The 14618-nt window shown below is 44.5% G+C and overlaps 2 protein-coding genes across 4 annotated transcripts in view; both read left to right on the plus strand.

Annotated features, from left to right (window-relative positions):
- Positions 1 to 2095, plus strand: gpx2 (glutathione peroxidase 2). Its single transcript, XM_084310154.1, has 3 exons — positions 1 to 483; positions 746 to 1756; positions 1813 to 2095. The coding sequence occupies exons 1-2, from the start codon at positions 262 to 264 to the stop codon at positions 1115 to 1117; spliced, it is 594 nt and encodes a 197-aa protein (XP_084166280.1). The 5' UTR covers positions 1 to 261; the 3' UTR covers positions 1118 to 1756; positions 1813 to 2095.
- Positions 2096 to 8254: 6159 nt separating this feature from the next.
- Positions 8255 to 14618, plus strand: part of LOC311225481 (signal-induced proliferation-associated 1-like protein 1) — an 84844-nt gene continuing 78480 nt past the window's right edge. For all 3 annotated transcript variants that reach the window (XM_084310772.1, XM_084310770.1, XM_084310773.1), the window contains exon 1: positions 8255 to 8472. The gene's annotated coding sequence lies outside the window, so the exon portion shown is untranslated. The remainder of the gene's footprint in view (positions 8473 to 14618) is intronic.

A 14618-nucleotide genomic window follows, 5' to 3' on the forward strand; every position in this document is an offset into this window, starting at 1 on the left:
TTATTATTGTATATGGTCACATTGATTTATATGGCTCTTTTCGCATTGATGTGTGTTGGTTCATGGTCTGTAATGTGAATCTCCTCAAATTGTATCAGTGAGAGTATTCCATGTCGGGTGTATATCGATTTCCTGCAGAGCCATTTGATACCCATCTCAGGGAGCCGTCTGGCCTGAAGTCAGTCAGGTGGCCCGTGGCTGGATACAGTCACACTGCGAGATCCTGTCTACTGTCACTGTTGGGACGGCAGAGGAGACACCATGACATTCATTGCCAAGACCTTCTATGACCTGAGAGCCACCACTCTGGAGGGGGACTCTGTGGATTTCAATGTGTTCCGGGGGCGGGTGGTCCTGATCGAGAACGTGGCCTCACTCTGAGGCACGACCACCCGGGACTACAGCGAGCTCAACCAGCTTCAGAGCAAATACCCCCATCGGCTGGTGGTCCTGGGTTTCCCCTGTAATCAGTTTGGCTACCAGGTTTGTAGATCATGTCTTTTGCAGTAGGCTACATGTCACTGACGATCACAGGTGCATGTATGTATGTAGCACCAGATTTATACTGAAGATTGTCTTGATGAATTGAAAATGGAGGACCCTTATGTAAACAAGACGCAAGTCTTTCTGGTCTTCATCCTCTTAGCAGTTGTTAGTATTGAGCTGTACTGTATTGTACCCATTCTGCAATCTGTTAATAAAGTTATCAATCAATCAATCAATTGTGTATTTATGTGTTTTGCAGGAGAACTGCAATAATGGAGAGATCCTGAACTCTTTGAAGTATGTGCGTCCAGGGGGTGGCTATCAGCCTGGCTTCACCGTCTTTGAGAAGTGTGAAGTGAATGGAACCAACACCCATCCAGTCTTTGCCTATCTGAAGGACAAGCTGCCCTACCCCGATGACGACCCAATTTCCCTCATTCAGGATCCCAAATTCCTGGTCTGGAGTCCCATCAGCAGGACGGACATCTCCTGGAACTTTGAGAAGTTCCTTGTCGGCCCAGAAGGAGAGCCCTTTAAAAGATACAGCAAGAAGTTCCCCACCATCGGCATAGAACCCGATGTTCAAAGACTCCTGAGACTAACCAAGGCTTATTCACCGCCCACCCAATGACTTCTCATTCATAATAATCTAGCTGGAATGCTGTTATCGAAACCTTGAGCCTCACTGAATGAGGGTGATATTCTGAAAAGCTATACGGGAGTATTATCTGATGCCTTGTAAGAGCTCAAGAGTAGTGGATAATGGTATTCAATAACCTACAGGCACGTGCACAGATGGGGCCCATGGGGGGGCCTGGTGGTTTTTTCCCCCAACCATTTCACTACCACTCTACAGACGGTTATTAACCGTCTTGTGTGGTAGTGAAAGGGTTAACCTTTTGTAGTGTGGTTGTGAAAGGGTTAACACTTTGACGTGTGGCAGTGAAATGGTTAACCTTCTGTATTGTCACAGTGAAAGGGTTAACCCTTTGGTAGTGTGGTAGTGAAAGGGTTCATTTAAATTCTATCAAATATAAATAGGGAAATCTATAGTAGTGTAAACTACTATGAGTCGGTCGCAGTCAACCAGCACCTCCTGCTAAACAGGTCTGACCCTTTAGGTCAGCTGGTTAGTGCGGCCACCTGTGGACTATTGGTCCCGGGTTCAAATCCACTTGGTTACAGTAGTATCCACAAAAAACACACCTTATCAAATTAAAACATAGTGAGTGGTTATGGATGACATCGGAGTGGGAATAGTGCATGTCAGGTGGAAACATAGTGAGTGGTTATGGATGACATCGGAGTGGGAATAGTGCATGTCAGGTGGGTGAGTGCCCTTTTTGTTTAGCTTGAACCCCCCCCCCCCCTCAAAATGTCTGTGCACAGCCCTGATAAACTTCAGCATTCAAAGAAACGTCAATATGTTGATGAAAAGAGTTGACGTGACCTAGTGGAGAATTTCAATGCAGTGTACATGCTATATTTTTGTATGCCAGATCTCCTTCCCAATAACTTGACAGCTCTGTACACTATACTGATGCAGTCTAGTCCCATGCTGGACTGGCCAGCAGATGGTGCTACTGATTTGCGTATTCATACCAACTAGTTGGATTCTTAATGCATTCATTCACATGACACAAAACATGTTCTCGTTGGAATAAAACTCTTCCGCTTCTATTGTGTCTCTCATTAATGTCTCTTTTATATATATATATATATATATATATATATATATATATATATATATATATATATATATTACACCATATTCTTTGAGACACTTATTATTATTTTTGCCTATGAGGAAAAAAGGAGTATGTTTGAAGTAGCTCTGTGTTGCCTTTATGGATACAAGTAGCACAGAATCTGGTGTTAAAAGGCATGATGTTAAAAGGCTTTATCTTGTGAAAACGTTCAGGTCATTCCCCTCCACAACCTGCATCCAACACCATTATCGTATTACCTAGACCTACCTGGTTACTACATACAAGACACTGAGCTGTCGACATTCTCAGCATGGTCTGCCTCTAGTCTAGACCAACAGTCCAACTTCTAAAAACAGCCCCATTATGTTGACACAATTTCCACATTTATTTTGTTACAGCAGTAATGCTTGGAAGTCAAATCCTGCTGCACGCATACATAGGAAAAATCGTTATATCACGTCCAAGTCCAGGGCAAGGCATTGTATCGAGTCCTGTTAAAGGGAGAACCGATTCACAGGTGGCATGGAGCATACCACATTATTACCATATGCTGTGTGTATGAATCTGTCTCTTTGTAGTTGCACCTACACACATCTGCATCTTGAGCTTACGGTTGCCCCCCCCCCACGATAATCATATTATGGGGAAGCTCTTGGTGATTTTCATGTGCCAATCTTCCCCGGCCCAAGCAAACCTGATTTGTCTTGATTTGTTTACAGCCTTGAGAGGCTACCTGGTTTTATCATCTGGTAGAACTGATTATGCCAATGTTGAAGTCAGAGGTTCTAGGTAGGATTGTTATTAACTGTCTAACTGCATATATAACTGTTTCCACTAGAGGGCGCTCTATGCGGAGCCACTCGGGACACCACCAGGTGGCGAGTATAAATAGTGATGTCTCCTCCTACTCGATCTCTCTCCCCCACCTACCTCTCACAGAGAAGGACTCATGTTATTCTCAGTCCTTGCCCCACAATGGTGGAATGAACTACCCACCCCAGTTAGGACAGCCGAAACACGTCCAATCTTTCGCCGTCGACTAAAGACGCACTTCTTCAACCATTATCTGAATTAAAAAAAGAAAAAAAGAAAAAAAAATCTAACCCTAACTAACCATACTGTCATGCACTTGTCCTAATAAACTAACCTACACTGTAGCACTCAACACTTTGATGAACATTGTTACTCAGCTGATAGAGTTGTGCCCTTCCTGATGGCTTGTCGTACAGAACTTGTAAGTCGCTTTGGATAAAAGCGTCAGCTAAATGACTAAATGTAAATGTAAATGTCATGTGTTACTGCTCGTACTATGTGAATAAATAAACCACGCCAGTTAAAGGCTGAAGATAGAAACCATGCCTCTTGACCGCATTATTGTCGCCCTATAGCCTGATTCTGTCAACAGGTTATGGGCCCAGATCACGGCGGGGGCGAAATAATAAGGGTAGCAAGTTTAGCTAAAGTATAGGCTAGGTTAGCACCGGGAGTACCGCATGGCTAGACGCTAGGCCAACAGGAGCTAAAACTACGCCCACCATCAAAGAGCAACATGAATGAATGAATGAATGAATGAATGAAAACTTTATTTAACAGATTGCAGAATGGGTACAATACAGTACGGCTCAATACATACAATTGTTAAGGGGATGCAGACCTAAGAAAGACGTTTGTCTTGTTTCCATCAGGGTCCCCCGATGGTATTCTAAGGCGAGATATGATTCAAAGAAGCTCCCCCTGATTGACTTGACATAATGTCCATACAAAACACATACAGGCATGGCCAACTCTCGAATACCCAAATTGAAGCTGCTATGTTACGTCAAGTGCCCCAAGCAGTGGGAGATATCCTTCAAGGGAACACAAACCCCCAAAGTATCTGACAGACTATGCCCGGAAAGGGAGTGACGAGGAGGACAGTACACCCACTACCGTTGATTACTGCTACAGGGTAGTTAGTGGGGTACCTCAGACCTTTAAAGAGGCCATAGTGTCCCCTGAATCAAGTAAATGGGAGAGAGCAATGGATGAGGAAAAATGAGGTTCCTAGAGGACAACCACACCTTCACTCTAACCAAGTTACCAGAGGGCAGACAGACAGTGGGAGGGAAATGGGTGTATTCAATCAAGGAGGGTATTGAAGGACACGACAAATACAAAGCGAGGTTTGTAGCTAAGGGTTACAGTCAGAGGGAGGGGATAGACTATGGTGAAACATTCTCCCCCACAGCCAATCTGACCAGTATAAGGGTAGTGATGCAGAAAGCAGCTGAGGACAATTCAAAGGAGTTATCTAGTATGCTAATACAAACCCTAAGTGGGAGTGTTGAAGTCAGAGGCTCTGTGTAGGATTGTTAGTAACTGTCTAACTGCATATATAACTGTTTCCACTAGAGGGCACTCTAGGCAGAGCCACTCAGGAACACCACCAGGTGGCGAGTATAAATATAGATGTCTCCTCCCACTCTTTCTCTTTCCCCCCAGCCTCTCAGTGAGAGGAGAACTATAGAACTGCTGCTCTGCCATGTGAATAAATAAACCATGCCAGTTAAAGGCTAAAGATAGAAACCATGCCTCTTGACCACATTATTGTCGCCCTATAGGCCTGAAACAGTCTGGGCGAAATTGGAACGAGATGCTTCATACATGTCTTATCGAAGATCACTTCCTACAGAACCCAGTAGACCCCTGTGTTTACTCGAGGGAGTCAAAGGAGTCAGGAAAAGTGATCATTGTCATTTGGGTGGATGATTTGATCATAGCAGCAGACAACACTAGAAGCCTATAGCACAGGTGAAAGAGATGCTCTCCACCAGATTCAAAATGAAAGACCTTGGGAGGTTAAAGCATTTTCTAGGTATGGACTTTGAACAGTCTGCCAATTGTGTAAAAATATCCCAGAAAAGATATGTGGAAAAGATCCTGAAAAGTTTTGACATGCAAGATCCGCAGGTGGTGGCTCCTCGAAGCCATCTGCCTCCACCATCGTCTTGGTATGGCTGCCACTCTCAGACATCTTGATTTAATGCCAGGATGTTCAATGTTCTATAATGTTCCGCTATGACTTCATCCAGAACGTTCCAGAATGTTGTGGCAGCGGTAATGTTCTAGCATCACTGTACCGCTATGACTTCATCCAGAACGTTCCAGAATGTTGTGGCAGCGGTAATGTTCTAGAATCACTGTAGTGCTGCTACTGAAGAGCCATCGGGGTGCATCAAGTTTCACTGTAACTCCCTCTACTGCAATGATGACGCAACACGTTCTTGATATTTACTGATTGGATTTATTTCCGTTCGAACAGAACATCTTTAATCCGAACCGTGAAACTGAAAACATACAGGAAATACAATAAATCACAGATCAAACCATAACAACATACATATTATCTCTACTTGTCTCGGAGTGGCGTAGCAAGCCTTTAGCTAGCGCCCGAGATACATGGCCGGCCTATACCTAAGACACCCCTTTAAGACCCCAAACGTACCTTGTTAGCTGCATGCAATACGAGAGGAAATTAGGGACTGGCTGGTGTCTGTAGCTCCATGTGCGTGTGGTCGCGAGGTGAAGGAAATAACCCTTTGTCTACTACCCTATATATAGAGAACAGCAAGCAGTTCTAGAAGGTTTGGCTATGACATCACTGTGACATCATCAGCGTTCCAGAACGGTCTAGCCTGTTCTAGCCGGTTCTACTATGACATCATACTTAAGCTTAACTTGAATTAACTGTGACAGGGAGGCAGTACAGTGTAGATCAAGGGAAACACCATGTGATCAAAAACTAGACTATCATTTCATCAGATCTGTCATCAGAAGAAAGGATGACACTGACTTATTGTCCAACGGACGACATGGTAGCAGACGCTATGACGAAACCTGCTTCCAAATTGAAATTGAAGAGATTTGCAGAGGTCATGTTTGGTATGTAGATATTGACTGCCATATTCTTTTGATGTTTTTGGATTATATTATTTCCTTTGTAAAATGTTTTTCGATGAAGTTACCCAGTATGCTAATACAAGCCTAAGTGGGAGTGTTGAAGTCAGAGGTAGGTAGGATTGTTATTAACGGTCTAACTGCATATATAACTGTTTCCACTAGAGGGCGCTCTAGGCGGCGAGTATAAATAGTGATGTCTCCTCCTACTCGATCTCTCTCCCCCACCTCTCACAGAGAAGGACTCATGTGTTACTGCTCGTACCATGTGCATAAATAAACCACGCCAGTTAAAGGCTGAAGATAGAAACCATGCCTCTTGACCACATTATTGTCGCCCTATAGCCTGATTCTGTCAACAGCCAACCTTACTATATGGATCTGTTACTTAGCCTACTTAGCCAAGTCAACATGGCACCCTATTTAATGCCTATGTTATGGTCTTCCATTTACGCCACACGATTCTACCAGACTACCAGAGTGGATGTTAAAATAGGCCTAACTTTTTTTTTTATGGGAAGGTACCCCATATAGTCAGAGGGAACAGGCCCTCCATTTGCTGGTTTGATGATTTGGAATTTAAAATGTAAACATTTCACAACAAATCATTTTGAATATAAATGTATCATATTTCCTTTTCACAAAAGAGACTGTTTCTAGGCCTACCTGTTACTACATACAAGACACTGAGCTGTCGACATTCTCAGCATGGTCTGCCTCTAGACCAACAGTCCAACTTCTAAAAACAGCCCCATTATATTGACACAATTTCCACATTTATTTTGTTACAGCAGTAATGCTTGGAAGTCAAATCCTGCTGCACGCATGTAGGAAAACCTGCCCCGTCTTTGAGCAATGAGAGTTGTTGGTGAACCCAACCGAATAGGAGAGTGGGTTCTGCATGTCAATCACAATCAACTCACAATGACAGGGCCACGGGCCACTGGTGAGCAATGTCCTGATGGCCTTTGTCTGCCCCAGGCAGGGACATTTGAGAACAATAACAGTAATAGGTTCGGCCACTTGACACTCATAAGGAGTAAGCCAAAACGTTGTACATTCTGCGAAATGAAACATGATTTTGGAACAGAATACTATGTGCCATATAACCTGTCAAAGAAATATTGAAACAGGCCGTTGGGTGGGGTCCTAGTGAGGAGGACACAGACTTTGTTACTTATGTGATCTCAATGAAATTGAAAGTGAAATCCATTTTGTTTTGTACTGTCCATATTATCATGATTTAAGCAAAATCCTCCTTATGCAGGATACATATATGCTAGCATGGTTGTTCGAACATAAAAGGTGTTTCATTGCTGACTTCATAGAAAAAGCTTGGGCTAAAAGAAAGAGGACATTGCGCCTCTGCCTGGATATTCTGTGATATTTACTATACATTTGTTTTATTTTTTCATTATTATTTGTGTGGGTGTTTACTGGTACTTGTCTTATATGGAGTAAGAGGATATGTAGGGTACAGTACCGGATTTAATCTATCATAATGTGTTTATTGTAAATCTACAGAATGGAGTTCTATGGTAGCCTACAGGAAGTTGAAAACGATATTGTGTAGATTGTCTTGTAATCCTGTGTGGGCTGGGCCACTTCACTTGTGTGTTGTGTGGCATGACACATAAATACAATAATTAATAAATTCATAAGGCTCAATTTCCTCAGTGGTTTTCCGGATTCTCTCGTTGCATGCCCAGTTTAAATGTGCATATCACGAGGTAGATTTGCCATATTGTGTCATGATGATCGGACACAATCTTAGATTCTCGTTTTGTTTGCGTTGGATCGCTTGTCTACGTTGTAGGTTTTTCAACACAGACTAGTACATACCAAGCATATAGAATCGACTGTGTCTGCATGCATTCCAGGGGCCTCTCTCTGCACTGCCGAGATGCTGGATACTATTGGCACTGCCCCCTCAAATAGCTTGCAGAAAAACACCACCACAGGTGAACACTGTTACCACAGTAACGTTTGCTTTCTTTCGTGACGCCTTCTTCTCGCGAGACTCCGGTGCAGAGGGGAGGGTGGCTGGAATCACGTTTTATATCCATGGCTGGGAATGATCTCATCCCTCCAGCGACTGCATAGCGCAGCGAGGCAAACCCGTAACTTTGTATCAAACTTCTAAGTTGCATCTCTGATGACGAAGTCGCCAGGGCAATCTTGATTCTAACCGGGCGAATACACCTCCCTCGACGAAAAGAAGAAGCGATGTGCGTGTGTGTTGTGGACTTAGGACTCTACGAGTTAAACAAAAGGGGGGAATCGCTGTGTATTGTGTGACATGCATCCAATGGTTGAGGGAGAAAGGAGAAAAACTGAAAAGGTGAGTCGGAAACATCATCATATGTGCTGCTGTATGCATGTGCGCTGTGTTTCGGATATACGAGGTGGCCAAACACAACATCTGCCCTCCGCTGTCTTTGATGGGGACGAAACAGAACATTGTGTGTTATTTCAATGCGCAATCGTTGCCAGTGCGTCTTAATTGGGAGGAAGAGTCGGTGTTGGTGAAATGGGTTTCAGGAAAACGTGACTCCAGCTGTCATTGTATTCATAATGTATCCAGTACAGTAGCCTACATCGTTATATCACGTCCAAGTCAAGGGCAATGCATTGTTCCGAGTCCTGTTAAAGGGAGAACCGACTCACAGGTGGCATGGAGCATACCACATTATTACCATAATGCTGTGTGTATGAATCTGTCTCTTTGTAGTTGCACCTACACACATCTGCATCAATCTGTCTCTTTGTAGTTGCACCTACACACATCTGCATTTTGAGCTTATGGTTGCCCCCCCCCCCACCGATAATCATATTATGAGGAAGCTCTTGGTGATTTTCATGTGCCAATCTTCCCCGGCCCAAGCAAACCTGATTTGTTTTTACAGCCTTGAGAGAGGCTACCTGGTTTTATCATCTGGCAGAACTGATTATTAGGCCAACCTTACTACATGGATCTGTTACTTAGCCTACTTAGCCAAGTCAACATGGCACCCTATTTGATGCGCCTATACATGTTATGGTCTGCCATTTACACCACACGATTCTACCAGACTACACTAACAGAGTTGATGTTAAAAATAGGCCTAACTTTTTTTTGTATATGGGAAGATACCCCATATAGTTAGAGGGAACAGGCCCTGGTTTGATGATTTGGAATTTAAAATGTAAACATTTGACAACAAATAATTTTTATTATAAATCATTATCATATTTCCTTTTCACAAAAGAGACCGCTTCGAATGACCCAGACTTAACACAGTTTAGTGGAACTTTACTTGATAACAGAGAAATATTTGGCAACGCAGGGGCCTGCGGTGGCAAAATCTGGATTTGCTTATAGAGACAATACTGTAAAAAGAAGCCTGGCTACTGTGGCAAGCTCTCATAGTTCCAACAGCTGTCATGAGGTATCCAGGAGCAGCATATCTGTTTTATAGCAACAGCGGCAAGTTACAGCCACCGCTGGATGCCGATAAGAACTTGGAATTCGGCACATTCCCCCCTACCTGTGCTGTTTCGTTGGGTCAAATAATTGAGGAGATTGAGGTTAGATACCTTGGCATGAATCGGGTGAAGAAGGGAAGCTTTGGAGATTAGCTTTGGGCAAGGATCAAGGATTCTTGGCATTCTGGACGCGGCTTATACTGACCGCAGGCATGACTGATCATATAGCAGCGCTGCCATTTTTATTATTCAGTATAATCTCAAGCTTTGCCCCCTTTTTTCAATGTCCATGTAGCTTGTTCTGAAGCATATCCATCACTTAAACTGGACCAGTTTGTGCCTTTTCCAATGGGATTTCCTCCATAATGTAGTGCAGAGACACACAGCAGCTTCACAGCCCTGCTGGGGAAAGCATTGCTAGCTCTATATTCTATTTTAATTTCCCACCATGGGCCCAACCAGTCAACTGCTGATTAAAAATACCACTCAAGGTTAAAGGGGCATGCCAACATTATGGAATGTTGAAATGCACTTAATACTGTCTTCTCTGGAGTCAGACAAGAAGATGGATAGGATACCAATTTCCTCTCTGTGCGTTCAGTAGAAAGCTATCCACCTGCAAGCTAGCCTAGCTTAGCACAAATTAATAGAAGTGGATATTGACCAACTAGCCTAGCTGTTGGCCAAAAACACCTCTCCCAGAGTTTTAAGCTAGGTTAGTGGTCCGTATCCGCTTCCATTAATTTGTGCTAAGCTAGGCTAGCCTATAGCCGGATAGCTTTCTACTGAATGCACAGAGAGGAAATTGGTATCTTATCTTTTTGTCTGACTCTATGAGAAATGTGCTAACCGTCTTATCCAATGTTGGCATGTTCCTTTTTAAGATCAGACATTACATTGTGTGTCATACAGCTAATTTCCTTCAACCATAGCACTACTAGTGATGACTTGGTGACAGGAGCAGGCTCCACAGGTGGATGTGTTTTCATGCGGCTGACCACCCTTTTCTCACCAGGATTCGCGAAGACATCCAGTCCTGTGGTACTTGTGTACCTTAGCCTGAGCATGATTCTACCTCTGAGGCTGAGGTTAGACTAGTGTATTCCTGGCGTTTTTTTATACGTTTTTGACGACGTTTGATGTCCTATCTACACAGAAACGCGTTTTTTGGCGTTTTTTTGTGGATACGGCTGAAACGCAAAATTGTGTTTGCGTTTGGAGATACGCAAAAAAACGAGTCGACAAACAGCGTGTAGTCAGCACGCTAGCCGTTGTTGCGAAAACGCCCATGCGCAGTAGATACCATCTGCGTGCCCTTCCGGTGACAGCAGAGTGTGTGTGTGTGTGTGTTTGGGACAGAGCTCCGTGTCCCAAATAGCTTCAGCTACCATGTACCATGAGAGTGAGAGGTTAGGGGGGGGGGGAGCCCACTCCTCAGCCGCAATCTGCTAGTGGTAGACAGGCTAGACTAGGCTTATTTCCCTAGTTACAAGGGTACATGGTGCTCCCTTTCCCCCTCTCTGCTCTCCTGGCTATAGAGCAGTTATTAAACCTCTCGCCCTGTAGTATTTGCTGTCTTCCCTCTTGATTCATAGTAGAGTCTTCCGTAGAGCGCCTACGCATTCACAGAGGGCAGCTTCCTGTTGCTAAGTTAAACTTGCTTTCTATTGTCTCCTGTGCATTGGCTGGGAGGGAATACCCTGAGCAGAGATGGGAGACGAAACAACAAGGGGAGCATTGTGCCACTTTATAATGTGCCTCTGTGTGGAATGTGTATGCTGCAATTATACTAAGTGGCCATCGTGAAATACTTAACTAACTATTTACTTTGTTGATGAATCGTGAGACATTCATTTAGTGCCCCAGTCTAGAGTGAAGTGCGCCATGCCTTATTAGTGTAATGATCCTTAACCCTTTCACTACCACACTACCAAAGGGTTAACTCTTCCACTGCGACAATACAGAAGGTTAACCCATTCACTGCCACACAGCAAAGGGTTAATCCTTTCACAACCACACTACAGAATGTTAACCCTTTCACTACCGTCTGTAGTGTGGTTAGTGAAAGGGTTAACCTTCTGTAGTGTGGTAGTGAAAGGGTTAAAGGGATGGTTCAGTTTTGGAACCCTAGCCCTACTTAGCCCACTTGCCAATGATGTTGTTGATTGGTAGAGTGAGTCCTTTCTCAGCACAACCCATGCTGACCTTCATACTGGACACCCAGAACTCAGCTTAGTTAGCCACAAACTAATGCAAAGTTAACCGGGGCAAGCTCCTGTCTGTACAAGCTGACTGAAACTAACTGAAACCTACTCCACACAGTTAGTTTCAGTCGTCTTGTACATTTCAGGTGCTTGTCCCATTGACTTTGCATTATACTTTGTGACTAACTACGCGGAGCTGCAGGTTTCCAGTATGAAGAACAGCATGGACTATGCTTAGAAAGGACTATTCCGATCGTCAACGTCATCGGTAAGTAGGGAATAGGGCTAGGGTTCCAAAATTGGGAACTATCCCTTTGATGTTTACATTCATCATTGCTTAGGATAATCCACTCGACTTCAGAACACGCTGAGAAAGTTGGAGATTCTCTCGACCCGTCTGGCGTAAACTTTTGACACCGGCGTTGACTTCTTGACCTCAGGTTTTTGGATATGTATCGTGTGCCCACCCTTGGAGCCTGTCTCCCTGCCCGCCTTCCCTCGTAGCTGGCGATGCCTGAGGGCAGACTAAACAGACCTTGAGACGTACCCACTGGATCGTCTGGTACACCGACATGTCTGGTGTCGACTAAAAGGCCAATTAGCTTGTGCAGTTTTCTTTTTCTTGTGTTATTGTGAAGGCTGAAGTGAATCGTTCATTCCCTAGGTTTTGACATGATTGGACGATAGTTTGGAAATTGGAATATGTACCACTACATGAAGAAGTGGAAGATAATGGATATAAAATGATGAGGGAAGCCACTGTATTATTTACATTTACATTTCGTCATTTAGCTGACGCTTTTATCCAAAGCGACTTACAAGTTCTGTACGACAAGTCATCAGGAAGGGTACAACTCTATCAGCTGAGTAACAATGCTCATCAAAGTGTTGAGTGCTACAGTGTAGGTTCGTTTATTAGGACAAGTGCATGACAGTAAGGTTAGTTAGGTTTTTTTTTCTCTTTTTTTTTTCATTATTTCAGATAATGGTTGAAGAAGTGCGTCTTTAGTCGAAGGCGAAAGATTGGACGGGATTCGGCTGTCCTAACTGGGGTGGGTAGTTCATTCCACCATTGTGGGGCAAGGACTGAGAATAGGCGGCTTCTCTTTGATGACCCTCCCGGAGCTTGGATAGGAGTAGGTCTGAGGCGGCCAGAAGATGCAGAGCGTAGGGGTCTTGAGGGTGTGTAGTTAGAGACCATTGACCGGAGGTAGGCGGGAGCGGTTCCCTTTGCCGCACGGTATGCTAGGTCGAGGGCCTTGAAGCGGATACGTGCAGCAATGGGGAGCCAGTGCAGGTCCCTAAGAAGTGGGGTGACATGGGCCGACTTCGGTAGGTTTGAGATCAGGCGGGCCGCTGCGTTTTGAACGAGTTGAAGAGGCTTGGTGGCGGTGGCCGGGAGGCCAGCTAGCAGTGCGTTGCAGTAGTCGAGGCGGGAGATGACTGTTGATTGGACGAGGAGTTGGGTGGCTTCTTTTGTCAGGAAGGGGCGGATCCTTCTGACGTTGCTCAGGAGGAATCTGCAGGTTCTGGTTGTTGCTGCGATGTGAGCAGAGAAGTTCAACTGGTCGTCGAGGACGACACCAAGGTTCTTGGCGGTCGGGGACGCGGTCACAGCTGCATTCTCGACTGTGATGGAAAGGTCGGTCAGGGGGGAGGATTTGGCCGGCAGGTGGAGCAATTCTGTTTAGCTTAGGTTCAGTTTGAGGTGGTTGGTCGTCATCCAGGCGGAGATGTTGGACAGACAGGCCGAGATCCGCTCAGAGACGTGGATATCTGAGGGAGGGAAGGAGAGGAAGAGTTGAGTATCATCGGCATAACAATGATACGAGAAGCCATGAGACGTGATAATGTTACCCAGTGATTTAGTGTAGAGAGAGAAGAGAAGGGGTCCTAGGGCTAGAGGAAAGAAATCACTACAGCGTAGTAGTATCACAACATTTTGCGTGGTGATATTGTATCGATACACGCCAAGTATTGTAAAAAAGATAAAACTGCTTTACAATCTCATTTTGCGGCAAAAAAAAATGATTGAAGTGAGATGACCAGATTGAAAACTGTTTAGAAAAAACATTATGTCCTTTGGGGACATAATTTATAGTTGAACAAAGGTAATATATATATATATATATATATATATATATATATATGGCATTGTATGTTATCGATTCGTGATACTCTCGTATTGTGATAAAATCGTATCGTGGGGCCTCTTTTTAACGGCTTGAAATAATGTCCTCTCCACTCTGGTGAGGAGGAAGGCTCGGCTAGTTATTTTTTTATTTTTTGTATCTACTTTTTCTCCCATTTTCTATTTTTCTCCCATCCCAATTTCGTATCGTCCAATTCTACCCTCCCCTGTCTCGAACGCTGTTAGGCCATGCCTCCCACAAGCCGGCTGCAATGTGGACGAAGCCTTACATCACGAGTCCCCAGCGTCGCCCGCATTGGTGGCGAGCGCCTTGCCCACTACACCACCTAGCCGCAAGGCTCGGCTAGTTTTCATATGACTGACAGGGGCCCGGGCTTTATTAGTCAGGTGACAGTCATTGACTTGGTGATGATATACTGTAGACTCTGGAGTGAGTGTGTGTCAGTGTGTGTCATCATTCTGTAGACTGTGAGGGTGTTGAAGTGGGGGGCGGCGGGGTTGATGAGTTTGACTGTGATATGAGGTGTGTGTGTGTGTGTGTGTGTGTGTGTGTGTGTGTGTGACTATGGGTCTGTCCGCTTCCTGCTAAACTGTAGGAATGCTCCGTCTTTGTCCACCTCGCCCGGGCCACCGTACACCAGCCAATGGAAGAGACCATGGGGCTCG

Source organism: Notolepis coatsorum (assembly GCF_963971535.1).
Source record: "Notolepis coatsorum genome assembly, chromosome: 3".
Taxonomy (NCBI): domain Eukaryota; kingdom Metazoa; phylum Chordata; class Actinopteri; order Aulopiformes; family Paralepididae; genus Notolepis; species Notolepis coatsorum.